Source organism: Theropithecus gelada, chromosome X, assembly GCF_003255815.1.
Source record: "Theropithecus gelada isolate Dixy chromosome X, Tgel_1.0, whole genome shotgun sequence".
Lineage (NCBI taxonomy): Eukaryota > Metazoa > Chordata > Mammalia > Primates > Cercopithecidae > Theropithecus > Theropithecus gelada.
In genome coordinates, this window is record NC_037689.1 from 60367624 (window position 1) to 60393146 (window position 25523).

The window sequence follows — 25523 nt, forward strand, 5'->3', positions numbered from 1 at the left end:
ATACCATTCCTCTTCTTCATCAAGTCCTCATAAGTACTTTTAAAATTTCCTTCTCAAACACTTTACTGGAACTTTTTTACTGCAATCAACAGAATAATGTAGTTTTATTTCCTAGGCAGCATTTCTGATAAGCATGAAATATGGTAGACCACTCTCTCCCTCAATCATTACACAAAAACCAATGCAAATAAAATGAGTATTTCCTTCTACTATGGCATAAATATCACTTCTGAGTCAATCTGTAGACTACGGAAGAATGTGATACAAGGAGGTGAGATATTTTACGTAAATAATGAAATAGATGTTCTAGAGTTCTGTGTTATTGGTCAGATTAGGTTAGGTGATTCTGCAGTAATAAAAAGACCCCAAATCTCAGTGGTTTCACACATAACAGTTTATTTCTTACATTTAAAAAATGTACTGCAAGTCCATCAGCACTCCAGTCAGGTCCCTTCTAAATAGCGACCTAAGGATCCAGGTTGCATCCGTCTTGTAAGTATGCCATTTGGAACATCTTGCTTTCAGGTCACCATGACAGGCAAAAGAAAACTGGAGGGTCATGCAGAACTTTTTACAGTCCAAAATAGAAATAGAAAATCACTTCCGTTTACAATCCCTCTGCTTGAAGTAGTCAAATGGCATTGCCTAACTACAAGAGGTTTGGAAGTGAATGGGAGCAGATAGATATACGATGAGCTGTAAATGCTTTTGCCATATTCTACAAATAATATAAGCTTATAAAAAGCATTTTAATGAACAATTCTGAAAAACTCTATATGGATACAAAATATCCCATAAATGTAATAGTTTTTATCAGCATAAACATATATTCTTAGGAAAAAGCCAAAGTTATGAAGCTCCAAGGTGATCTAACATGGCATCACTATATGTTCCAAGAACATTAATTAAATTAATTCCAGTATTTCCAATGCAAAAAATTTGGCAAGCCAACATGTTATTTATGTAGCAGATGTTTTTTATCCTTATAATTTTACTTGTGATTGAAAGTAGCTGAGATAAAATCTGCTATTTAAAAACAATAGCTATTGAGCCTTTCATCATGCCAAAATACTTTGTACCTATGACATTACAATTAGCACATCCTCCATCACAGGTGGTTTTTGAGACACAAATTTATAATTTATGTTACTCTGATATATAAAAATGTAAAGTAAAAATATTTTTTCACTTATTTTTACACTAGTGGTAAAAGTGAATCAGCAACAGATACAAGGCACCAAATTGTAGTAAAATATGGACACAGGAAGATCAATGATGTCATTATCACCTACATTTAACTTCTATATAAATTCAATATTAATGCTTAAGACAACAATCTTTTCAACAACAATCTTACTAAGATTTTGGCAGTAGTTTCATGTAACACACGGCGTACTAGAGGTCTGGCACTCAACTTGCGTACAGTAACCAGCTTCAATATGAAGGCATTACATATTTTTTTTAAAAAAACCTTCTCACATGCTAAATATTTTGGCAAGGGTGCAATTAAATACAGTAATGAAATTAATATAGCAAGGTTAAGAAACTACAAACTTGAAACTTATATCCTAAGCATAAATCATATCTTAAAAAAGGATCACCAGTTATATAGAATATGGTCAGATAATTAAAACTTAACAGTATAAAACATGCAAAAAAATTTTCAGAATATTTCTTAATCAAAAAACATCAGGGTCTGTTTAGAATGATTCCCATACAAAATGGGTATAAAGTTATTTCAAATCATGTAATATTGTAATACTAAATATTATTCAGTACTGTATAGTAAACAGTGCTGAAGAAGAGGTAAATTTCATAGATATGGGGGCTTACTTATGCTGTAAACTTCTGTCCTTCTTGTTCACTTGAAGCAGCATACAACACCCCAGAATTTCATAAAGTAAGAAAAGGATGGCTGCTGCTCTGGCAAAAATAGGATGTGTAAGAGTCAAAGGCACACTATTCAGCTAGCCACAGTGATTAGCAAACACTTGCCCTTCCCACCCCACATGCTCTTTCCCCATGTAAACAAAGATTCATAAAAGAAAAAAGTAAAATGAACTAAACTTATCTACAAAAGCAAGGAATTTGAGACATCAATATTAAGTCCTTGCATCAAAAACACCAACTACAATTGTCTGGAAATTACGTTTATATTTCACTTATGATGATATTTCAAAGATGTATTCAAATTAAATACATTTAACCTTAGATACACTTTTTTTTTTGTCAAAGTTATTCATTATCTAACACATTTTACTTTAATTTCAAACATTTTATTCACTGGTATGACAACAGAATTTTAGCTCTCAGAGGAATTAACCATTGGAAGGAAGGACAAGCAAACAAAGAAAAATGTATATTTAAGTTGCCAGCAGCCATTATGCCCCTTTCTGGCACAGTGGGATTTGATAGGCAACTCAAAGTCCAGAAATAATTCTACTAACACAGGGAAACTCGGCAAACTCATTCTTGCTTTTTTTCTTGATGTTATCTTGACTTGTGACTTGATCCAGACTTCTTTTTCTTCTTCTTACTACGTTTCTTGTGCTGTTTCTTCTTCTTCTTCTTTACTTTTTCCTTTGCTTGTTCTCGCTCTTCACACCGTCTCTTCTTTTTTGCTTGCACATCCTCTTCATAATCTGATTCAGATGAGGACTCAGATGATAAAGGTTTATCTTCAGGATAACTTTTCTTTCTCTTCTTGCTGAGGCTTCTTATATCCTTTTCCTTCTCGGTTTCATCCTTTGACTTCTTTTTCTTTTTTACAGACTCCTTGCTCTCTGATTCTGATTCGTACGTAGAGCTTTGGGATGATTTGTATGAACGGTTCTTCTTTTTCTTTCTTCTTTTTCCTTGTTTCTTTTCCTCATCCTCAGAATCTGAAGAACTGCTTGAAGAATCAGAGCTTGACGAAGAAGATGAAGACCGACAAGATTTCTTCTTTTTCTTTCTCTTTTTTTCTCTTTTTTTAGATGAGCTCTCATTTCCACTTAATAATTTCTCTCTGCTTTTTTCAAGTTCTTTCTTCCAATTTTCATTCATTTTTTCTTCAAATTCAGCTAATGCTTTTGAGCCTGTTTTTTTATTTTCTAATTGTTTCTTTACTTCTTCCCAGGTGGGCCTGGGTCGATTTAGATAATCTTGGATTGTTGGGCCCACAGATTGAGTTGGGCCTCTCCATCTGGCCATTGCGATAGGATTCATATAGGCTACCCGATTATCCCGCTTCCCCATGATGCCTGATGTTTCCAAGGGCAGACTCTCAGTTGCCAAAGAGAACAAAGATAGATGCTCTCCTTAAATTCTTTATCTAGAGAAATATTAAGCAAGCTCCACTCTGTAAGAGAAGCAGATGGAATGATTACAAATCAACTTTAATATAAAGACAAAAGAAACATATAAGCTTAATTGTTCACTGCCTATCACATAGTACAGTAGAAATTTCCAAAATCTTATACCATGGGAACAAACAATATATACATTTAAAAATTTTACATATTACAGACACTGTGGTATAAACATAATATAAACTAAAAGTGTTTCATGTACCTCATGTAAGATTCTGACAGACCCTTAAAATATTTAACAGCCATTTTCTCTCACATTGTATGATACTTACCTTTTTCCTTTATTTCATTCCTGCTTTATATAGTATTCATAGAGAAATTCATATAACTAAAATCTGTACCACACAGACCTTTGCCAATTCAGGAAAGTGCAACACAACCCTCTCCACTCCTTTTGACAGAAGTCCAGGAGTCATAATTGAAAAATCCTTCCCTCAACTGTCAAATCCAATACATTACTAAACCCAGATATTTAAACCTCCACAATAGGCTTCATATCCATTCACTTGTCTCCAAATATACTGTCAACTTAGTCCAGGCCATTATCATCTCTCACTTGGGCTATTAATCTCTAGTACCTAGTTAGTGTTTATTCTCCATCAAGGACTGCTTAGTGTTTGCAATGGATTATCTCATTCAATCTCAAGGCCAAACCTATGAAGTTGGTCCTATCATTGTCTCTGTTTCACAGATAGATAAACCGAGGTTTAGAGAATTCGAGTAAAACTCAAAATTTGAACATGAAGTAACATGGCTAATAAATGGCATATCCAGGATTTAACCGAAGGCAGTCTGACTCCAAACTCTGCACAAATAAGGCAACACCAAATTTTCTCCTTACATCAACCTCTTAATAGCATTTTTTCACCCTTACTCCCTTTTATTCTAGTCCCACACTGTAAACAGAGGGATCTTAAAAAACTCCAGTGGCTTTACATTTTAATGAAAATCAAATCCAATCTCCCATAAAGTCCTACATGATGTGCCCTACTTCTGTCTCTTACTTTTGTCTTGTTTCACTCACTCTTTTTCTCAATTCTTTTCATTGGGTTCCTGAAACATGCTGAATTATAGGCTTAGCCAGCATGGCCAATTCCACCTCATCCTTCAGGTTTCAGCTTAAATGTCAATTCCTCAGAAAGTCAACTATTAGGTTAAACTATGTAAAACTATTTTATGGGACACAAACAGTTTAAAGAGCAACAACTTTTTATGGCTTAACCTTATACTAAAGTGGTTTGCCTCTCTGTCTAACACTCATCTTCATTTTTCTGTATGATAGTTCATTGTTTCTTTCATTCAAAACATTTATGAAATTGGTAATTATTTTATTTCTGATTATTCTGTTATACGTGTAACCACTGCTAAAGGTCATGTGTGGCCTATCTTATTCACCATGGTGTTCCCATTACATGACATAGAATCTGGCCCATATTAAGCACTCAATAAATATTTTCTCAATAATAAACAAACAAATAAATGCATGGATGGATGGATGAGTAACTCTGGGAGTGAGGAAGATTCAGGGGGAGCGTTCTAGAGGTGGTGATGTCTGTTTAGGGTCTTAAAGAATGAACAGGCGTTTACCCAGAAAATGAGGAAATTAAGGACAATCTTGGCAGAAGAATCATGAGAAAAGAGCAGCAGATATTTAGTGTTGATGGAACCTAAAGATCAAGAGGGCAGGGGGAAGGAGGTAAGTTTGCAGAGATAAAAAGAAGCCTAAATATGGAGGCCCTCTTAGGTCATTTGAAAATCTTGGATTTTGTCCTATAGTTGATAGGGAGCCAATAAAGTCTTTTATATAGAAGAGAAAGATGATCAGACATATCACAGATTTTTCTATCAGTCTCCATCTTAAATGTGAACCTTTAAGTCAACCTAGCATACCGATCCATCATAAGCTCAATGCTATAGACATTTCAGTGACTCTTGATGATAGTTTCCAACATCTTATTTTCTGTATTCTTGATCTTATGCTCCTTCCTCTTTAGTTATAGGCAGCCCTTTTAGGTCTTTCTGTAATTTTCATTTTGACTCTCAAATATCATCGTGTCTCTGATTTGACCATCTGAAAATCTTAAATACTTCAGTTCATATTCAACTGGCAGCTTCTTTCTGTTACTTGACACAATAGAATAATCCATTCTAATTTCAGTTCCTTGAGACCTAGTCCTGACATCAGCTAGAAAGATAGGCAAAGGCCAGTTAACAAACGCTTTGGGTGGTATGCTAAGGAGGTTGGAATCTCTCCTGTGGGATTTACAGTGAAGCTAATGGGGAGACATTATTTTAAGCAGAAGAATGATATGGTCATATTTGAGTGTTTAAGGACAATTATTTACAGAGTAAAAGATGGACTGAAGTCAGGTTAAGACAGAAGGCAATGAGATCACTTAAGTTTTCATGTAGACAAGAAATGAAAGAATCTGAACTCAAACAGCGACGCTGTGAATGATAATACTGAGAAATATATGAGATATGTTGAGAAGATTCTATTGTGAAAAATTGGATACAAAGGGTGAAAAAGAGAAAGGAATCTGGGGTAAGGCTCTGGCTTGACACATTAGACCAAAGGCAATGACAATGACTAGGTAATAGAGAAAATGGCACAGACTTCAAGAAATGGTTGTAGTTTCCATTTTGGACTCCTGAAGTTTGAAGTGTCTCTGAGATTTATGAATAATTATGCATGTAAAAAAGAGGATGTGTGGGTATTGGCCCTTTGGAAAGTGATCTTAGTTAGAGATACTGAGCTGGCAGTCACTGAGTGATAGCTAGGGTCACGATAGAAAACTAAATTACTTTGCAGGGAAATTTCAAATGAAAAATGTTTGAGCACTGGATCCAATTGAACACCAACATGCAAGGGGTTGGCAGTGAATGAAAAACCTACAAAGTATACGCTAAGAAATTAGCCAGAGTGGTAAGAGCAGGACCAGTATTAGAAAAGAGTCACAGAAACTCAGGGAGAATAAAGTTTCAAGGTAAGCGTAAGAATCCTTATGACTCTGTAATGTTTAAATTTTCTACAAAAAGCAAGTATCCTTACCTTTGAAAAATTCATAAAAATAGAAAAGATGTTACAGACAACAGTATTAAATGCAGCAGATCAGTCAAATTCAGATCTGAAAATGTCCATTATACTTAGCTATTAAGAAGTCATTAGTAACCTTTGTTAATGCAATCTCAACTAAGAGGTAAAGGCAGAAGCCAGGTGACAGTGGGTTAAAAGATTGAATTGAAAGGAGAATGTAGAGACCTAGAGTACATAGATAGAGTCGATATGGAAAGTAAAGAGATAAGAAGGCAACCATGAAAGATGTGGAGTTACAATTCTTTTATGGTTTTTTTTTTTTTTTTTTTTTTACATGAAGAAACTTGAGCATATTCAGAGGGCATCTAGAAGGATAAAGTACAAAGAAAACATGTTTTAAAAACATAGGTAAGAGAAGAAATAGCTAATGTGGCAATATCACAGAGAAAACAGAAAGGAATGAAATTAAACTCGGAGGTAGAAAGAATTTCTTTTCCCAAGAGCAGAGGCAAAGAATAAAGACAGGGAATGGATGCAGGATTTTTTGGAGGGCGGTAGGAGGTAAAAGGGAGAAAGATGAAGTATTTCTCACATAATAGCCTTCATTTTCATTCAGTGGTAGGTGCCAAGGTCGTCTGTCTGCTAAGATTAAGACAGGATAGGAGTTTTGAGACCAGTAATTAAAATTTGGAGTAACAGCAGAGAATGGGAGAGGGTGTTGTCACCATGTAAGTGTTGCTGGAGTTATTCTGAACTGAAGAATCTGTATGATCCTTTCCTAGAGGATAAATCATATTGAGAAAAGAGAAAAAGTAACACCAACAAAGTCTCTTGCTCAAATACTCTGTTTTAAAAGCATTGTGGCTTACCTTCTCTATTTCTATTATAGAACAAGAGTAACTTGATTTTCTGTACGTCTACTTATTTTCATGAAATATGGTAAAATCCTATAAAGGTTAGATGTAAATTGTGACAATCATGCTAGTAATCTGGATATTATAATAATTTTTGTTCATTGATTCTTACAATTCCCTTTTGATCATATATTATGTGCCATATACTATGCAATGGATATTACAGTTTAGTAAAGGTAATAGTTATTACACAAATATGAAACAAATGAGTATATAATCATAATCATGATTGGGGAGATGAAGGAAAAGTACAGGATGCTATGAAAGAAACAGAGACATAATTCAGAAGGGAAGGTCAAGTCTGAATTACTGACATATCATCTGAGACCTGTGGCATAAACCAGAGCTAGCCAGAAAAAGCAGTTAAACAGGATGGGAGTAATAAAAGAGCCAAAATTGATTCAATGCCCCAAGCAGAAGGAATATCAGATGCTAAGGCCTTGAGGTACAAAGGACAAGCTGAATACAGTGCAAAATATTCATATTACTTTTGTAAACTAGTAATCATCTCAATTTCTCCTTTTTGAAAATGATTATACCATCTGTTATGAAACATACTTAGGTAAATGTCAATATAAATGTAAGCTCACAGAAAAGATATTTTAATGTTTCACAATGTAGTTTCTACCACAAATATCACTAAAACTAGTTATTTTAAAGGCCACCTCTACATCATTTAAAGATTACAAATAATTCCAATGAATTTTCACTGAGATGCAAAATTGTAGATAAATTTTCACAGATACATAAATTTGAGTTGAAACATCTTTTTCAAAGTAGCTGGCAATTCCTCTAAGCCTTAATCTGAAACATTCAACTCTTCTGCAAATATCTGGGCATTTGGATGAGGCTCCTATTTAAAAAATCCTTAATGTTCTTTGTTCACACTAGCTCATGTAAGTTACCATGCTGCTGAAACAAATGTATCTTAGAAAGTTTCTGAAAGGATTTAAGATAGGCATGGGTCTGTCAAATTATAAAATGACAATAATCTTCACATATAACAATATCTTTAATTACCACAATATGTTTGGCCATTTCACATTGGATGATAATATAGAAAATAACAATAGTGCAATCTAAGTCACAGGATAAATGAAAAATAAAGAGGGTTTTTGGAAAATTTAATCATATATCATAATTTCCATGAAATATATAGCTCTAGCAATGGTGTGTAATATAATATCTTTTTTTTCCTAAATAAAAGCCAAGCATGAGCACATCCTATTCTAGTTGTCAACATGACTGTTCTGAAGCAGAAATTATCACTCTTATCCTGACTGGAATCAACATGGTAGAAAACTGTGCAGTGTGGAAACAATTCTTCTCATGTATATTCCCTCCAGCATAGTTCTGTCATGGAGCATTAGTCATTCTAAGGAAAATGTGAGAATTTAAAATATGTCTTCCTCTTTCTTCCCTCTACAGAACTGTCAAGTGACAAACAGTCAATCTCTGCCATCTTAAGGATGATATCTGAAAGCTTATAGAAGCAACAAAATATTGTAGATGGAAGTGATAAGATAGAAAAGCATGATGTGAGAGGGTAGAAGCTCCAAGTATAAATTTTTGTCAAATGTTTGTTTTGAAGAAATGAGCACTTCACCCTCTCATTTACCTTAATATAGTAAGACATTTTGAATTTTGTGTTCAGAAAAACACATCATCACTATTGTTTAGCTTTTATGCCAATCAAGTGATATGTATTTTTAAACATGCTTTTTATTTAAAATAGTTTTAGGTTTACAGAAAATTTGCAAATATTGTACAGAGAATTCCTGTATCCCCTGCATCTAGTTTCTCTTACCATTAATATCTTACATTGATATGGAACATCTACCACAACTAATGAACCAATACTGACACACTATTGTTAACTAAAGTCCATACTTATTCAAAGTTCCTTAGTTTTCAGCTAAGTCCTTTTACTGTCCCAGGAATCCATCTAAGATGCCATATTACAAGTAGGCATCGTGTCTCCTAGACTCCTCTGAACTGTGGCAGAGGAATTTGTTTTTGATGACTGTTACTGTCTTGAGGAGTAATCATCAGATATTTATTTTATAGAGTGTTTATTTTATATTTATTTTATTTTATCTTTGAGACAGGATCTCACTCTGTTGCCCAGGCTGGAGTGCAGTGACACCATTTCGGCTCACTGAAACCTCTGCCTCCTAGGCTCAAGCGATTCTGTTGCATCAGCCTCCTGAGTAGCTGAGACTATAGGCACGTGCAACCACATCTGGCTAATTTTTGTATTTTTTTGTAGAGACAGGGCTTCACCATGTCACCAAGGCTGATCGCGAACTCCTGGACTCAAGTGATCCACCTGCCTTGGCCTTCCAAAATGCTGGGATTACAGGCGTGAGCCACAGTGCCTAGCCTAGAATGCTTTTCAATTTGGGTTTGTCTAGTATTTTTTTTTATCATAGCTATACTTAGATTGTAAGTTTTTGGGAGAAATAACACAAAGGCAAAGTACCATTCTCATCACATCATATTAAGGGTATGTACTACTAACTTATCACTAAGGTTACTAACCTTGATCACCTGACCAAAGTAGTATTTATCAGCTTTCTCCACTCTAAGATTATTCTCCTCCCATTTCCATACTGTACTCTTTGGAAAAAAAGTCACTATGTGCAGCCCACACTTACAGAATGGGAAGTTACGTTCCAACTTCTTGATGGCGATATGCCCACATAAATTTTCTGGAACTCATCTGTTACAGGAGATTTTTCCATTCATCCCCATGTGTTAAGTCACTTATTTATACGAGTATGGATTCGTCATTATTAATTTTATACTTTGGGTAATATTTCAATACAATTTTATTTTGTTGCTTAAACTATTCCAGCTTTGGCCATGGAAAGCTCTTTTAGTTAGCTCCTGTGTCCCTCTGCCATTAACTCCCTCATTTTGTTTCTTAAGTACTCCCTTACTTGCTGGCTCTTACAAGATGCTCCAGTATAATTTTGTATAACCCTTGCATTAGCCCTAGAATCAGCCATTTCTACAGAGCCCAGGTTCCTTTTACTGTAGAACTATAATAGGAAACAAGACCTTGGCACTGGGTGTGCTCATTGCTATTGGGTATTGTTTCTTCTAGGCCTTCTCAATGGACAGAGCTACAAAATATATAAAATGTTTTCAATTCATTCAATCACATATTAAGTTTAAATTAAGTACTTGGCACCAGACAGGAATTATTTAAAGATGATATATAGAATACTGTGTTGACTATAACGGACATCTAGGTGATATGACTGAGTTACCATCGACAAAGTCCATTTATTTCTCAAGTAGCAGGAATGGATCTGTCCTGTATATACTTCTGAAATTATTTGAAAGTCTAAGAGTATAGTCTAATAAAAAGAGTAAAGGTCGTCAGAGAAAGTAAATTCACAAGCTTTGTCCCTTTAGCACTTTACCCTAGTCAAGAAGTCATGAACTAAATAACAACAGTTTCTATAGTTCCAGTGTCAATGCTTTAGGAAATCCTCTGTAGAAAACCATTATATACATAAATACCAAATTCAATTATGCATTTTCCAAGAAGGTACTTGTTTTGAAAATGCATTTCATGTTTTGGATACTCACTAGCAACTTTCTTGATTCTTTCGTGACAACAGATTTTGCTCTAGAGCACTATGTTCAGATATAGTGGGACATGACTATACATGAAGTAACCAAAATGTCCTAGAGCGCTGAAAATTCCAGCCCCTCTATTCCACGGGTCACCTTACATGAAACAAATCTAATAAAATACTAGTTTCTTTCCATCTGTGTGATATGACTACTCATATAAAAATACACCCCAAACAAATAAGGTTTGCCCTATGTTCTCTGCCCATTGTCCTCGCTCCTATTTAACAAATGTCTTGTAAGTTTTGTAGAAATCCTTGACAAGGTTCTTCAAATTACAATCTTATTAAGCTAATGTTGTTCAGCACTGAACACCTAAAATCAATTTTATTTTGATTTGACCAGTATGCAAATGAAAAATTATTTCAAACTTTCATGGTGAGATCAAACTGGATTTTCCATTTATTTCTTATAATTTCATCTACATTTTAGTTTTAAACTAAAGCAATATATTTTATAGTAGAGGACCATAATACACCCTTTGAGGCAATGCACTGTGCATACAAACTGATTTGCAATCTAAAATATGTCAACGATTCCCTAGCATCTAGTGCCAAGATACATTTGTCATCTCATCTAACAAATTATCAAAGATAAGGCCTTAAGCATAGGAAGCAAAATACCAGGGGAGTTCTTTACTATTTTTCCCAGTGAACATAATTCAAAACATATCTATTTGTGCATGGCTTTAAATAGCATTACTTGGTTTTACATGTATCAGTGCCTTCTGCAAACTGCCACTCCCACATAAATTTTTTAATGTATTTCTGAAAACAGAATAGAGAATTTGATGCAAATATACTGGCTGAGAAACAGCCAAAAGTAATACAGTTATTTATTGAAGCTGGATATACTTATATGAGTTTTAGATTTTCTCACATTAGAAATGTCTATATATATGTACATGTCCTTAAAATCCAAAGGCCAGAGTACATTTGTTAACATAACTAAATTATAGATGGCTACTGAAAATAATAGCATGGAATGGTCAGAAGCATCAAAAACTGTGCTAATTGATATTATCATTATCATACTGGAATCAAAAAGGACTACATTTCCATAACTGGCATGATTTGAAAAACCAAGTGGAGGGATCACTCAGTATTCATCCTCAGAGGGAGAAAATTTAAAATGGAAAAATGTCTTAAGCTGAGGTTGAAACTGGATGGCAAAAATATATAATCTGAATGTAGGTGATTCATTCATTCACTCAACAAATTTTTACTGAGATCCTACTGTGAACCACACACTGGTATTAGAGAAGGCTTTATGGGGTTTACTTTTTAGAGGAGGAAAATAATTAGCAAATTTGGGTTTTATTCCAAATATATCAGAATGAGTCTAACCAGGACTTTAATAGAAAATACTGGGAGTGGCAGTTGGGAGATGGATAGAGGAAAAAGTTAAGTGACATAATGAGAAAACAGGCAGATAAATCTTGAATGTAGAAGATTCCATAAAACAAACAGCTGATTTCTTCTAAAAATCAATTTCATGGAATAAAAGAAAAATTATTTTAGGAAAAAAACTTTAAAGAGATATAACCGTTATTTAATCCTAGTTCAATTAAAAAAAAACATGTATCAGAGACTTCTTTCTAGAATGATGAAATGTTCTCAGATTAAGATGATGGCTGTACAACTTTTGTAAATTTGCAGTAAATCATCAAACTGTACACCTAAAATAAATAATTCTCATGGTATAAAAACTCCAACGAAACTTAAAAACTGGGTGCAGGCATCAAAGATATCTAATACTGATTAGGCATTAGATGATAGGAAAATACTTTAAGTAGCTTAAATATGATAATACTGAGATTACAGAGAAAGGTTTTATTTTTAGGCAAAATATGCTGCAATATGTGCATATGAAGCATCATGAGGTCTGTAACTTACTTTCAAATTATGCAGCAAAACGGAGAAAGCAAATAGAACAAAATGATAAAAGTTCTTGACTCTACATTATGGGTATATAGGTGTTAGTCTTCAGGTTTTCCAAGTGCTTAAAAATTGCATAAGAAAAAGTTGGAAAATATATTATTTTTAAGAGATTAAAAGAAAGTCACTGGAAGATATTAGGTAGGGAATGACAATCTGTTGTTACTGGTCATATTAACAAACAAATTGGACCTGCTTACTATATGATTTGATCAGTTAGACAGAAATATCTCAATGCTGTGAATACTGAATACATTTAGTATTTATTAGAAAAAATAATTGATGATGAAACTACAGATAGACTTGGCCTAATGTCATGTGTGTGGCAGTATGAATAGTGGTAATGCAATTCACCTTTCCTTTCTGCTTTCTCTGTCCCATCTTTTACCTTTCAGTTTTGGCTAGTTTACTTTTGTTACGCCAAACACATAAAAGTCAAGAATCCCTAAGGTACGTGGCATAATAACCAAAGACCTTAACTAAATCTATGAACTCTAACCTAAATAATTTAGCCACTGACTAACTCTTCCTCTTTATCTTCTGCCAAATTCATTCTCCCCTCTGTCTGTACTTCAAGCTCAGTAGCTTCTTTCTGTCAGTATCCCTGATAGGCCATATTCCCTCTGCCCAAGACCTTTTCAAGTACTATTCCCTCCCTAAGTGCAACCTTAGTATCATTTACATAGGGAAGTCTTTCTTGATGTCCTTGAAAAAGTTAGGTGTGGTAATTATACTCTAATTATTTGTGTAATCATTTGTTTAATATAATTTCCCCCAACTAGATAATGGATTCTATGAGGAAAGGATTAATGTCTTGAGAGTTCACCACTGAAGCTCTCAAAAAAATAAGCAAATATACATGCTATTATTTATCTCATTTATAAACCAAAAGAAACCACCTGTATTAACCTCATTTCCTCTAAAATCTGTTGCTCCATTTCTCTGCTTACTGTTTTAGCAAAACTCCTGGAAAGAGCTACTTACAAAAAGTTTTCAACTCCTTTCTTCTCAGTTTCTCTTGAATTCATAGCAATGCAACTTTCACCTCAACCACTCCATGGGAATTTTTCCTGTCTAGGTTATGAATGACCTCCATGTCACTAAATCTCATGATCAATGATTATTCTTCATTTTAACCTCATGGATTAGCGTAATTTCACAGAGTGGATCACTCCCTGTTTCTTGAAACACTTACCTCAATTGGCTTCCAGGATAACACACACTCTAGGTTTTCCTCTCACCTTTCCCAGCTGCTTCTTTCTAAGTTCCTTTTCAGGTTCTTCCACTTTTACCACAGAGAAATGAGAAATAAGATAATGTTTGTCAAAGTTATTGCACTAACATGGCAGTAAATTTTAGGTTACAGAACTAAAACTTAGAGTAACGAAAAATGTAAGAAAATTTGAAGAGGTACGTGACCAGAACAAAATATTGTTTTATCAGGCAAATTAATCACCCTTTTTAGAAAGTTACAATTAGCACTTTCTTACCATTATTGTTATTTATTCAATTGTAAACAACTATCTACTATAAAGAACTATAGATTGGTCCCTGCTCTCCCACTTTTTCTACCTATAATTGTCTACCTAACGTATTCCTTCCTCACTGCCTATTGAAACCACTCTACCCTCAATCTAATCATTGTTCTAAAACCCAATTTCTTTAAACAAAATTCTTCCCCATCACCTACACTTCTTTTTTATATTTCAATAGTACTTTAAACCTAATAAAGTAAATTAATGAAAGAGTGACTGCGGTAATATTTATAAAATAATTTTCCCCACCCTAAGTAATCTAAGAAATAAATTCATTTTTAATGATCCTCAGTTTCCCTAAACTTTGATTGTCAAAAAAAAAAACTGATGAATATAGAACTCTCTCACAGTAAAAACAGCTATTCCTACAAAACAGGGACTCAAAGTATGGTCCCATGACCATGGGGATCTTCAAGATCCTTTCAGGGAGTCTCCAAGGTTCTCCTTTTTCTTACCATGTATTTTTGTAAGGTCTGATGTTCTTCATATACTTCAACTAAAATATCATATCACAACAGACTGTAGAAACAGATAAGAGAATTATTAAGCTAGGCATTAAGGAGATTTTTAAAAATATGCAATAGTATATCTTGTTTTCCCTAAATGTTTTTAATTTGGAAAATAAAATTATATTTTATAAAATGTTACCTGATTAACAGGTAATGTTTATTCTTGGTATTTTCAAACGGGTTAAATATTGTAAACATTTCTCAGTTTTACTTTTAATACCACAAATATCAGTAGCTACTATATATCAGATATTATTTACCACATAAACAAATGCTTTCTAAGGTTCTTGGTAATTTGTAACAGCATAAAGGAATCCTGAGACTAAAAAGTTTGAGCAACTTCGCTCTGAAAAAATGTTTCTCAAATAATACCCACTGACCACCTGCCTTTTTTTATTCAAAACATATTTTTATTTTTAATATATTAACTTGCCTATTTTTTATATATATATATATATATATTTTTTACATTTTCAACATGGACTCCAGTTGATTGTAATACACATTAAAATTAGAAAAATCAAGGGAAGGGGTATATAGACTTTGAAGTCTGATTAATTCAAACTGTAGCTCGGACACTTCCTGGTTGCAACCCTAGCCTATACTACTCTTTTTCTTTTGAGACGGAGTCTTGCTCTGTCACCCAGGCTGGAGGCAGTAGTGCGATCTCGGCTCACTGCCAGCTCCGCCTCCCGGGTTCACGCCATTTTCTCGCCTCAGCCTCCCGAGTAGCTGGGACTACAGGCGCCCACCACCATGCCCGGCTAATTTTTTGTATTTTTAATAGAGACAGGGTTTCACTGTGTTAGCCAGGATGGTCTCGATCTCCTGACCTCGTGATCTGCCCGCCTCGGCCTCCCAAAGTGCTGGGATTACAGGCATTAGCCACCGCGCCCGGCCCCCTATACTACTCTTAAGCAATTTCCAGCTCTTAGTTTCCCCTCCCCCTATGTCCGGAATCCTATTCTAACTGCATATATTCAATTAAATAATTGCTCATCTCTTGAAGAAGCTCCAAGATTTTGTATCAGAGAAGTTTTAGAGGCAGTAATCTGGGTCTGAGAGAAAGGACACTGGAAAGGACACTTGTACTTCCATAAGAGGCACGTTGTTTTTACTTAAATTGTTTTGAGGTGGCTATGAGAAGATGATGGCGATTTTAGTGGGATTCTGTTTCCCAGGCTACCCCTTGCCATTGACACTTACCTATTTGCTTCTGCTATAGAACAGCAAGGGCCCCCTCAAAGGATTTTATCTCCTGTTCTTCACCTCCAAGCATACGGCAGTGAAGACGGCAGCCATTTTGTCTTGCCCTAGCCACAACCCGAATCAGTTATTCTTATCAAACTGCCTGCTACCTCCTCAATGCTCATTGTGGTTTGAATACACAGTTCTGACCAATCACAGGCTTAGAACTGGTTAGAATGTTTCAATTCAGTCAGTTAACAGAAACCTAACAGAAACCCATGACATTTTGCCCAGCAGTGAACCATCCTTTTAAGAAAGTTTTCCTCTGTGTAAGAGTGCTGCTCATAGTTCATTAACCCTCAGGATGAGAATTATACAGAGCGATGTTTAAAAATGCAGATTCCTGTGTTTCATCCCAGACCAAGTGTATCCGAATCTCTGGGAATAAGACCTAGGAATTTAAAAAATGTCTTCGGGGCTAGGCATGGTGGCTCATGCCTGTAATCCCAGCACTTTGGGAGGCGAGGCGGGCAGATCACCTGAGGCCAGGAGTTCGAGACCATCCTGGGTAACACGGCGAAACCCCGTCTCTACTAAAAATACAAAAATTAGCTGGGCGTGGTGGCGGGCGCCTGTAGTCCCAGCTACTCGGGAGGCTGAGGCAGGAGAATGGCGTGAACCCGGGAGGCAGAGCTGGCAGTGAGCCGAGATCGCACCACTGCGCTCTAGCCTGGGCGACAGAGTAAGACTCCATCTCAAAAAAAAAAAAAAAAAATTAGCCGGGCGTGGTGGCATATGCCTGTAATCCCAGCTACTTGGGAGGCTGAGGCAGAGGAATCGCTTGAACCCAGGAGGCGGAGGTTGCAGTGAGCCGAGATTGTGCCATTGAACTCCTGCCTGGGTGACAAGGCTGAGACTCCATCTCAAAAAAAAAAAAAAAAAAAAAAAAAAGTCTTCAGAAACTAAAGTCTGAAAACCATTGCCATATGAAAAATTTCACATTAAAACAATACAGAGAATAGGAAAAATATGCATATTCTCTATCATCACCTAGTTCTTTTACCAATTGCAAACAGATGGATGTTGTCACCAACATGCCCTTCTATATAGACATATTTGTTTCCTTTCAGTTAGACACTGCTATTCTGTCAGTGTCCTAGTAGTACCGGGAGTAGTGAGGCTAATTCTCCCTATCTAAAGTCATAAGATATTTAAGTATAAATCAGAATGCCCGTGCAATAGCTTATACTGGTAAATATTATAAACACAGGAATGTTTAGTTTAATAACCAGCATATTCTGTCTCTATTAGAGCATATACATACTTTTGTATGGATATCATACATTAAAATCATAATCAGAGTTCTCCTTGGTGAGCCTGGAATCATTAAAAAGGGAGTCAGTAGATTTTTTTAATGATCACTGCCTCAAGGTTTAATTTGATGTACTTACCCATCTCCATTATTGAGATGGGGACTGGAATATTCCAATCTACTAATCAGGACACTCTCTTTCCTAGACAGTGCTGGAAACCTGCAGCCAGCTCTCTGATTTTCCCTAATGGAGTTTTCTTTCTGATAATTCATTCTCCTGTTAAATGATTAGATTTCACTTTTTCAATTTATAATCACGGTCTATTTGTGTCTCCTTCAGACTCAATCAAAACTCTGGGTGCTTCCAAATTGAATTATCTACTCACCAGTCATCTCTTGGGTTAATTTTGCAGGTGTTTTATCTTACTGGGGATTTAAATTTTTCCTAATTTCACCTTGAATTTCTGACCCTTTGAATTGATTTCACACAATACATCGAATTTTAAAGTACAAGCAATCAACTTTTAAAGAGATCTCAAGAATGTTTAGTATAATGTTTATTATTGTAAAAATCCCATGGCAGAAGTTTTTCATTGTGTTATATTAACTGGAGAATATTTTCAATGTGGTTTACTGCATCAAAAGATATTCCATATGAAACCATTATAAACAAGCATGTAACATCTTTCTCAAAAGATGCTCAGTAATATTGACATTTTTCATCTGCATTTTGCATTTCTACCTGTGCTTCTCTTGATCTTACTCTCACCTTCTAAACATATAAGATGATCCCTGTGCTGCCAACCCAATATTATTTTTTCTCTGTGCTCACTTGTTCTTTCCCTTTAAAAAAATGTACCTTGGGTTTTGTAAAAGGTCTAAAATACAGGTGCTTTATTGTACTGGATAATAACCAACATTTTAACTTTAACAAATATTATATTCATAATCTATTATCTAGGTAATTCTTTATTCAACTTTTTACACTGTGGAAATACTTCAAAAGAGCAATTTCAAAGAAGCAAATGCTAACCTTGTTGTTATTTCAAAGTTAAAACTTTCTTATAAAACTTTTATAAGAAACATTAGTTACAAAAAGCAAAAGCAGTAAAATTATTACTAAAACGCAAGGATGCATGCTACCTTTAGAAGGGGTTTGGACTTCAAAAAGCGTTCTAATGTTGCATCTTAACTTGTACTGGTTACGAAACCATAGGCTGATCTTTTAGCCTTTATTAGGATAGTCTTCACATTGGTACAATGAAAAAAGCTGTCTCTATCTTGTGAGTTTTTGTGAAAATCAAATATGGCACTAATATGAGCACAATTCCAAAAGGCAAATGTGTCATACTGATGTAATTTCATATTGTTAGAATTGTTAATATTAAGAATTATCATGCTGTCACAAGGATATAAAGGGAGGACCATGTGGCTCTATTTAACAAAAATTCCAAAGCAAATTTTGAAATTAAAGAATATATATCTCAGTGACATTACACTCTCTCTCCCTCTCTCTCTCTCTCTCTCAGGTCAGCTTTTAGGAGGATCCTATACATAATACAGATGGCTATGCAAATATTGTACATTGGGTTTGCCCAGCTTGCATACATATTATTTACTCTTTTCTGTGTCCAGTCCATCTTCCATACTGCCAACTCTAGTTACCTACTTTAAAATAAAACCTTGACTTTTTAAAATGTCATTAGTTTGTCAGAAAGACCCTGGCTTCCACTTGCTTCTCCAAACTCATCTCCCCTTAACTTTCTTCTTCTTATTCTCTTTTCTTCCTTGACTCATCACTATGACTCCTATGCTACAGCCCTAGAAAATACCTTACAGTTCCTCAGATATTTCTGGGTCTTTTCTAACTCTTTGACTTTAAACAATCATCATTGTTTCCTTTCACTGGAAACCTTTCCTTTAATCCCTGACTTTTCTGGTCCTCTTAGTAGGAAATAATTTCCTTCTACCCTATATTTCCATGACATGTTGTTCACTCATTCATTCAAACAGTATTTATGGAGTGTCTATTATGTTCCAAACACTGTGCTAGGAAATGCTTATAACACGGAGGTAAACAATACTACCATAGTTCCTAACCTCACAGATTTTATGGATGTTCATATTAAATAAATCACAAGTAACTACATAATTAAAAATATGACAGTGCCATAAAGGTTCAATGGCAGCACATTACTACTGCCTAGTCTACAGGATCCTTAGGGCAGCAATGATGATTTATTCATCCATTATTTCCTGTGGTATTGAACACATAAGAAGTGCTGGAATATATCTTTTGTTTACTTAAATTATGTAGCCAATCTCAGTAACTGTTTTATCACCATGCTAAAACATAGAGTCTATTCAATATGAAAAAGGAAACTATTCAGTAACCTAAATGTTTTGTCTTTATAAGACAAGTGGTAGTTTAACTGTTTTTTTGACTGAATTGGCATCTCAATACATATTATGTTACTGAGCATTTGGAGCTAGAAGCACTTGGAACATAAATTCTCGTAAACATACACAGATGACAGAACTTCCAGTTACGACTAGATGAGAAGATCAGGAAATCCTTTCCCCCAAAAGTATTACAGGTTGAGTATACCTAATCTGAACATCAGAAATCCAAAGTGATTCAAAACCCAAAAGGTTCTGAGTGGCAACACGACATTCACAGGAAATATTTATTAGAGCATTTTGGATTTTGAATTTTCGATTAGGGTTATGGAATCGGTAAGTATAATGCAAATACTTACCTGTATAAGCGTGGACAAAATTAACAAAGCAACAATTTTGGTACTCTGGAAATTAACCAAAAACCTACCTCCATTTGAGAAGCATTTATGCTTGAAAAATCTCTGACTTTTGGATAAGAATAGTAAGTAACTGTAACCTATAGCTGCTCCCATACTCCCCACCCCTAGCTCATTTAGCTCAGAGGTTCTATCAGGACTCATACAATGAAAAACATAAAACATTACTGAAAGAAATTAAAGAATATCTAACTAACTAAAGAGACATTTCATATTCTTGGGTTGGAGGGATCAGCACTGTCAACATGGCAATTCTCCCTAGTTTGACCGATAGATTAAATCCAATGCCTACAAAAATACCAGCTGGCTTCTTCACAGAAATTGACAAGTTGATCCTAAAACGGACATATTGATTGGAAAATTCATATAAGAGTACAAGGGATCCAGAATAGCTGAAACAATCTTGAAAAAGTAGAGTAAAATCAGATGACTCATACTTTCTGATTTCAAAACTTACTATAAAGCCAGTTAAGACAATGTGGTGTTGACATATAATATAAATAAGTGGAGCAGAATTGATAGTTTAAAAACAAATCCATACATTTATGGTCAATTGATTTTCTACAAAAGGACAAAGACAATTCAGTGGTGAGATAGTCTTTTCAACAAATGGACATTTGTATATCCATCTTTTTTGGAAAGAAAGAAATTAGACACTTCACATCATATATAAAAAGTTAACTCAAAACAGATCACAGGCCTAAATGTAAGACCTAAAGGTAAGAGCTAAAGTTATAAAATTCTAGAAGAGAATATAGGAGAACATTTCCATGAGTTGGGGTTGGGCAAAGAGTTCTTAGGTAAAATATTGAAAGCATGTTTCAAAGAAGAAAAAAAATTATAAATTGGACTTCATCAACTTGTGTTACTCAAAAGTCATCATTAAAAGAACATAAGAGAAAATATTGCAAATCATACATCTGATCATATCCAGAATATTTGAAAAACTCTTACAAGTCAATAATTATTAAGACCAAAAAATTAAAAATTGGCAAATAATTTGAATAAATATTTCTTCAAAGAAAATACACAAAATGGTTAAAAGGGATATGAAAAGATGTTCAACATCATTCGTCATTAGGGAAATGCAAATCAGAAGTCAACAAGAAACTACTACATATACACTAGAATGACCATAATAAAAAGGCAAATTATACCAAGTGTTGATGAGGACACACAGAAAGTGGCCCACAGTGCATTTGCTGCTGGTAATGTCATATAGTACAGTCACATTGGAAAATATTTTGGTAGTTTCTTAACAAATTAATCACAAATACACTATACAACACAGCAATTCTACTCCTAGAAATATATCCATGAGAAACAAAAACATGTGTCTACACAAATACATGTATGTAAACATGTATAGTAGCATTACACATAATAACAAAAATAACTGGAAACCGTCCAAATATCCACCACCTAGTAAACAGATGAATAAAATGTGATACAGTCATACAATGGAATAGTATTCATCAATTAAAAAGAAAAACTATTGATCCATGCTATAACATGGATGGACCTCAAAAACATAAGTGAAAGAAGCCAGGCACGAGGGGGAATATACTGTATGATTCTATTTAGATAAAATGTACAGAAAAGGCAAATTTATATAGACAGAAACCAGAAGAGTGTTTGCTTAAGCCTGGATGTAAAAACAAGTATTGACTGCTAACAGGCCCTAGATAACTTTTTGGGGAGACGGGAAAATTCTAACAATTATGGCGATGGTCATACAGCTCTCTACAAATTTACTAAAATTATTAAATTATACACATATAATGAGTGAAATTTATGTTATGTAATTCTATTTCAATAAAGGTTTTTAAAAAACACACAGGGATATAGTAAATAAAAACAATTTAGTGGATTTTCTTAAGTCCTTACTTAGCTTTATTAGGCTCACCGTATGCACCGATTTTCGTAATTTCTACTTCTATACTAACACTCTTTACACCTAAATCTATATCTCCAGCCCTGACTTCTAAGCCTTTTTTTTTTTTTTTTCCAGTTTTCATCTCATACAGTTGGTTACCTCTTATACTCCTCCTGGCAAAAGGTAACTCCTCCATCTCTTGTTTTCTTTCTCAATTTTCCTATACCTATTAGTGGTACCTATATTTTCCCATGTTTCTCACAACTTCAGTGTTGTCTTCAGTCTCCTTATCTTAATCCCATATTAAATTAGAAACCTAGTAAAACTGATTTTCTCCAAAGCATCTCTTAAATGTGCCCTTTCCATTGTCTCATCAAATAAGTCTTGCTGGTTTTATATCCTTATGCATAGGTGCTAAAGCAATCTACCTCATGTTCTATCTTCATATCACCACAGTCCTTGAAAACTTGTAGTGTCTTTAAATTTACATATGCATTTTTTCAACGAAAAATATCTCCTGAAAAAAAATACAGATAAACAAAAAATAACCATGGAGTATACTACTTATATGTAAACATAGTTAATATCGTGTTGATTATACTTCCAGATATTTTAATGCATATTTATACCCTTTATTTAAAAAAAAGCAAGTTTATATACATAATATTTTGTAACTTGCTTGCATGACTAAATACTATATCATGATCATTTTTCTAAGTCAATAAATATTTATCACTATTGACAGCAGATTAGTGTTTCTTTGGATATATGGACTTTATTGTATTTAATCAACTATCACTTTTACCAAAATTTTTAAAAATTTAATTAAAAAATGATTGCTGTGGCCAGGTGCAGCAGCTCATGCCTGTAATCCCAGCACTTTGGGAGGCCGAGGTGGGAAGATCACCTGAGGTCAGGAGTTCGAGACAAGCCTGGCCAACATGGTGAAACCCCATCTCCACTAAAAATACAAAAATTAGCTGGGCATGGTGGCAGGCGCCTGTAATCCCAGCTACTTGGGAGGCTGAAGCAGGAGAATCACTCGAACCCGGGAGGCAGAGGTTGCAGTGAGCCGAGATCGTGCCATAGCACTCCAACCTCGGGGATAAGAGTGAGACTTCGTCTCAAAAAACAAAAGCAAAAATGAAAAAATGATTGCTGTTACCTATTATATTAAATCTAAATTTATAACTGTTGTATTCTCCAATACCATGTCTATATTTTCCAACATAATCCCTTTATGCCAGACAAAGCAATCTGCTTGTACCACACATACATATATATATAGTTATATATATACATGTATATATACGTATATATACACACATATATGTGTGTGTATATATGTGTGTATATATATAGTTAAGTCATGCATTTACATTTTCTTATATCCTTAGCACTGATATTTAAAATTTTTACATTATTTATTTTACTTATTTATATAATTGTTCTGGGGGTGTCTCATACTTGTATTTTTTTCTCTCCTAAATCAGATTGTGAGCTACTCCTAAAGCAATTTTCAAGTTTGTTTTTTCTGTCCCCCCAAAGCAATCAATATGGTGGTACATATACAGTGGGTAATTAAATTAGTATTGATTTAAATTAATGACTCACATTCTTGCATTCATTCATCATAAGTTCATTTGGCAAAAATGATTTCGAGAAAATGAAATGAAATGAAAAAACTTTTATTATAAGGTAATGAACATCTACTACATACATAACACTGGGTTATCAAGAAAACAAATAAATAAATGATACATGATCTCTCCTCTCAAGGGGTTTATAATCTATATGGGAAAAGTGAGGCACATAAATAGTTAGACAAAGATACAAGACTACCATTGAAAAAAGATATTAACAAGCAATACATGATTAAAAGAAAATGAGGAAACAGAAAATCAGTGATTCTGGGACCAGAAAAAGGAGAACTAAGCCTTAGAAAAGATAAGTTGAATATTAAAATATGAGAGATTTGGAGAAAAGGCAACCCTTACACACTACTGATGGGAATGTAAATTAGTATAGCCATTTTGAAAAAACAGTTTGGTGGTGCCTTAAAAAACTAAAAATAGAACTACCATATGATCCAGCAATTCCACTGCTGGGTATAGATACCTCTGCCAAAAAAAAAAAAAAGAAAAAGGAAAAGAAAAATCAGTATATCAAAGATGTATCTATATTCCCATGTTTATTGAAGCAATTTTCATAATAGCCATGATATGGAATCAACCTAAATGTCCATCAACAGATGAACAGACAAAGAAAATGTGATATACAAACATAATGGAATGCTATTCAGCCATAAAAAGAGTGAAATCCTGTCATTTGCAGCAACATGGATGAATCTGAAGAAGATTATGTTAAGTGAAATAATCCAGAGACAGAAAGATTCCACATGGTCTCACTAATATGTAGAATTTAAAAAGTTGCTCTTATGGAAGTAGAAAGTAGATCAGTGGTTAACAGAGGGTGAGGAAGGTAGTGAGTCCGTCTGGGGATGGGAAGAGATTGGTCATTGCTACAAAGTTACAGTTAGGAAGAATAAATTCCGGTGTTCTATTGCATAGTAAGACGACTAGAGTTATCGACAATGCATTATATATTTCAAAATCGCTACAAGAAAGGTTACTGAATGTTCATCACAAAGAAATGATGTTTAAGGTGATGCATATGTTACTTGCCCTAGTTGATCATTATGCAACATATATACATGTACCAAAACACCATGTTGTAACCCATATATATGTATAACCATTATGTGTCAATCACATATCTTTTTAATCTTTTAAAACATTTTTAATTATATTTCAATAGTTTTTGGGGCACAGGTGGTCTTTGGTTACATGGGTAAATTCTTTAGTGGTGATTTCTGAGATTTTGGTGCACTAATCACCTGAGCAGTGTGCATTGTACCCAATATGTAGTTGTTTATCCCTCATCTCTTCTCATCCCTCCATCCGAGTCCCCAAAGTCTATTATATCATTCTTATGCCTTTGCATCTTCATACTTAGCTCCCACTTACAAGTGAGAACATATGATATTTCTTTTTCCATTCTTGAGTTACTTCACTTAGAAAAAGAGCCTCCAGTTTCATCCAAGTTGCAGCAAAGGCCATTTTATTCCATTTTATGGCTGTTGTAGATATACCACATTTTCTTTATCCACTATTGGTTTATGGGCATTTAGGTTGGTTCCATATTTTTGCAATTGTGAATTATGCTGCTATTAAACATGCATGTGCAGTCATACATCTTTTTACGAAGTAACAGGTCAAAAGCATTTCAGGCAGTGGGAATGGGCTGAGTGAGAAGAGCAGATAGGAAAATTCAGGGCTTATGCAGAGGAAAACTAAGTTTGAAAAAGTAGGCTGAGGCCAGAAAGTGAATGGCCACGAATGCCT

General features: G+C 34.5%; 1 protein-coding gene across 5 annotated transcripts in view; it reads right to left on the minus strand.

Annotated features, from left to right (window-relative positions):
• Positions 1 to 383: 383 nt before the first annotated feature.
• Positions 384 to 25523, minus strand: part of FAM133A (family with sequence similarity 133 member A) — a 38543-nt gene continuing 13403 nt past the window's right edge. For 3 of the 5 annotated variants that reach the window (XM_025373223.1, XM_025373221.1, XM_025373224.1), the window contains 2 exons: positions 14079 to 14168; positions 384 to 3340 (listed from right to left, as the gene is read on the minus strand). In XM_025373223.1, the coding sequence (XP_025229008.1) occupies positions 2491 to 3237 (747 nt within the window). In that variant the 5' untranslated portion in view covers positions 3238 to 3340; positions 14079 to 14168 and the 3' untranslated portion in view covers positions 384 to 2490. The remainder of the gene's footprint in view (positions 3341 to 14078; positions 14169 to 25523) is intronic. The other 2 variants (XM_025373222.1, XM_025373225.1) reach the window with 2 other exon arrangements.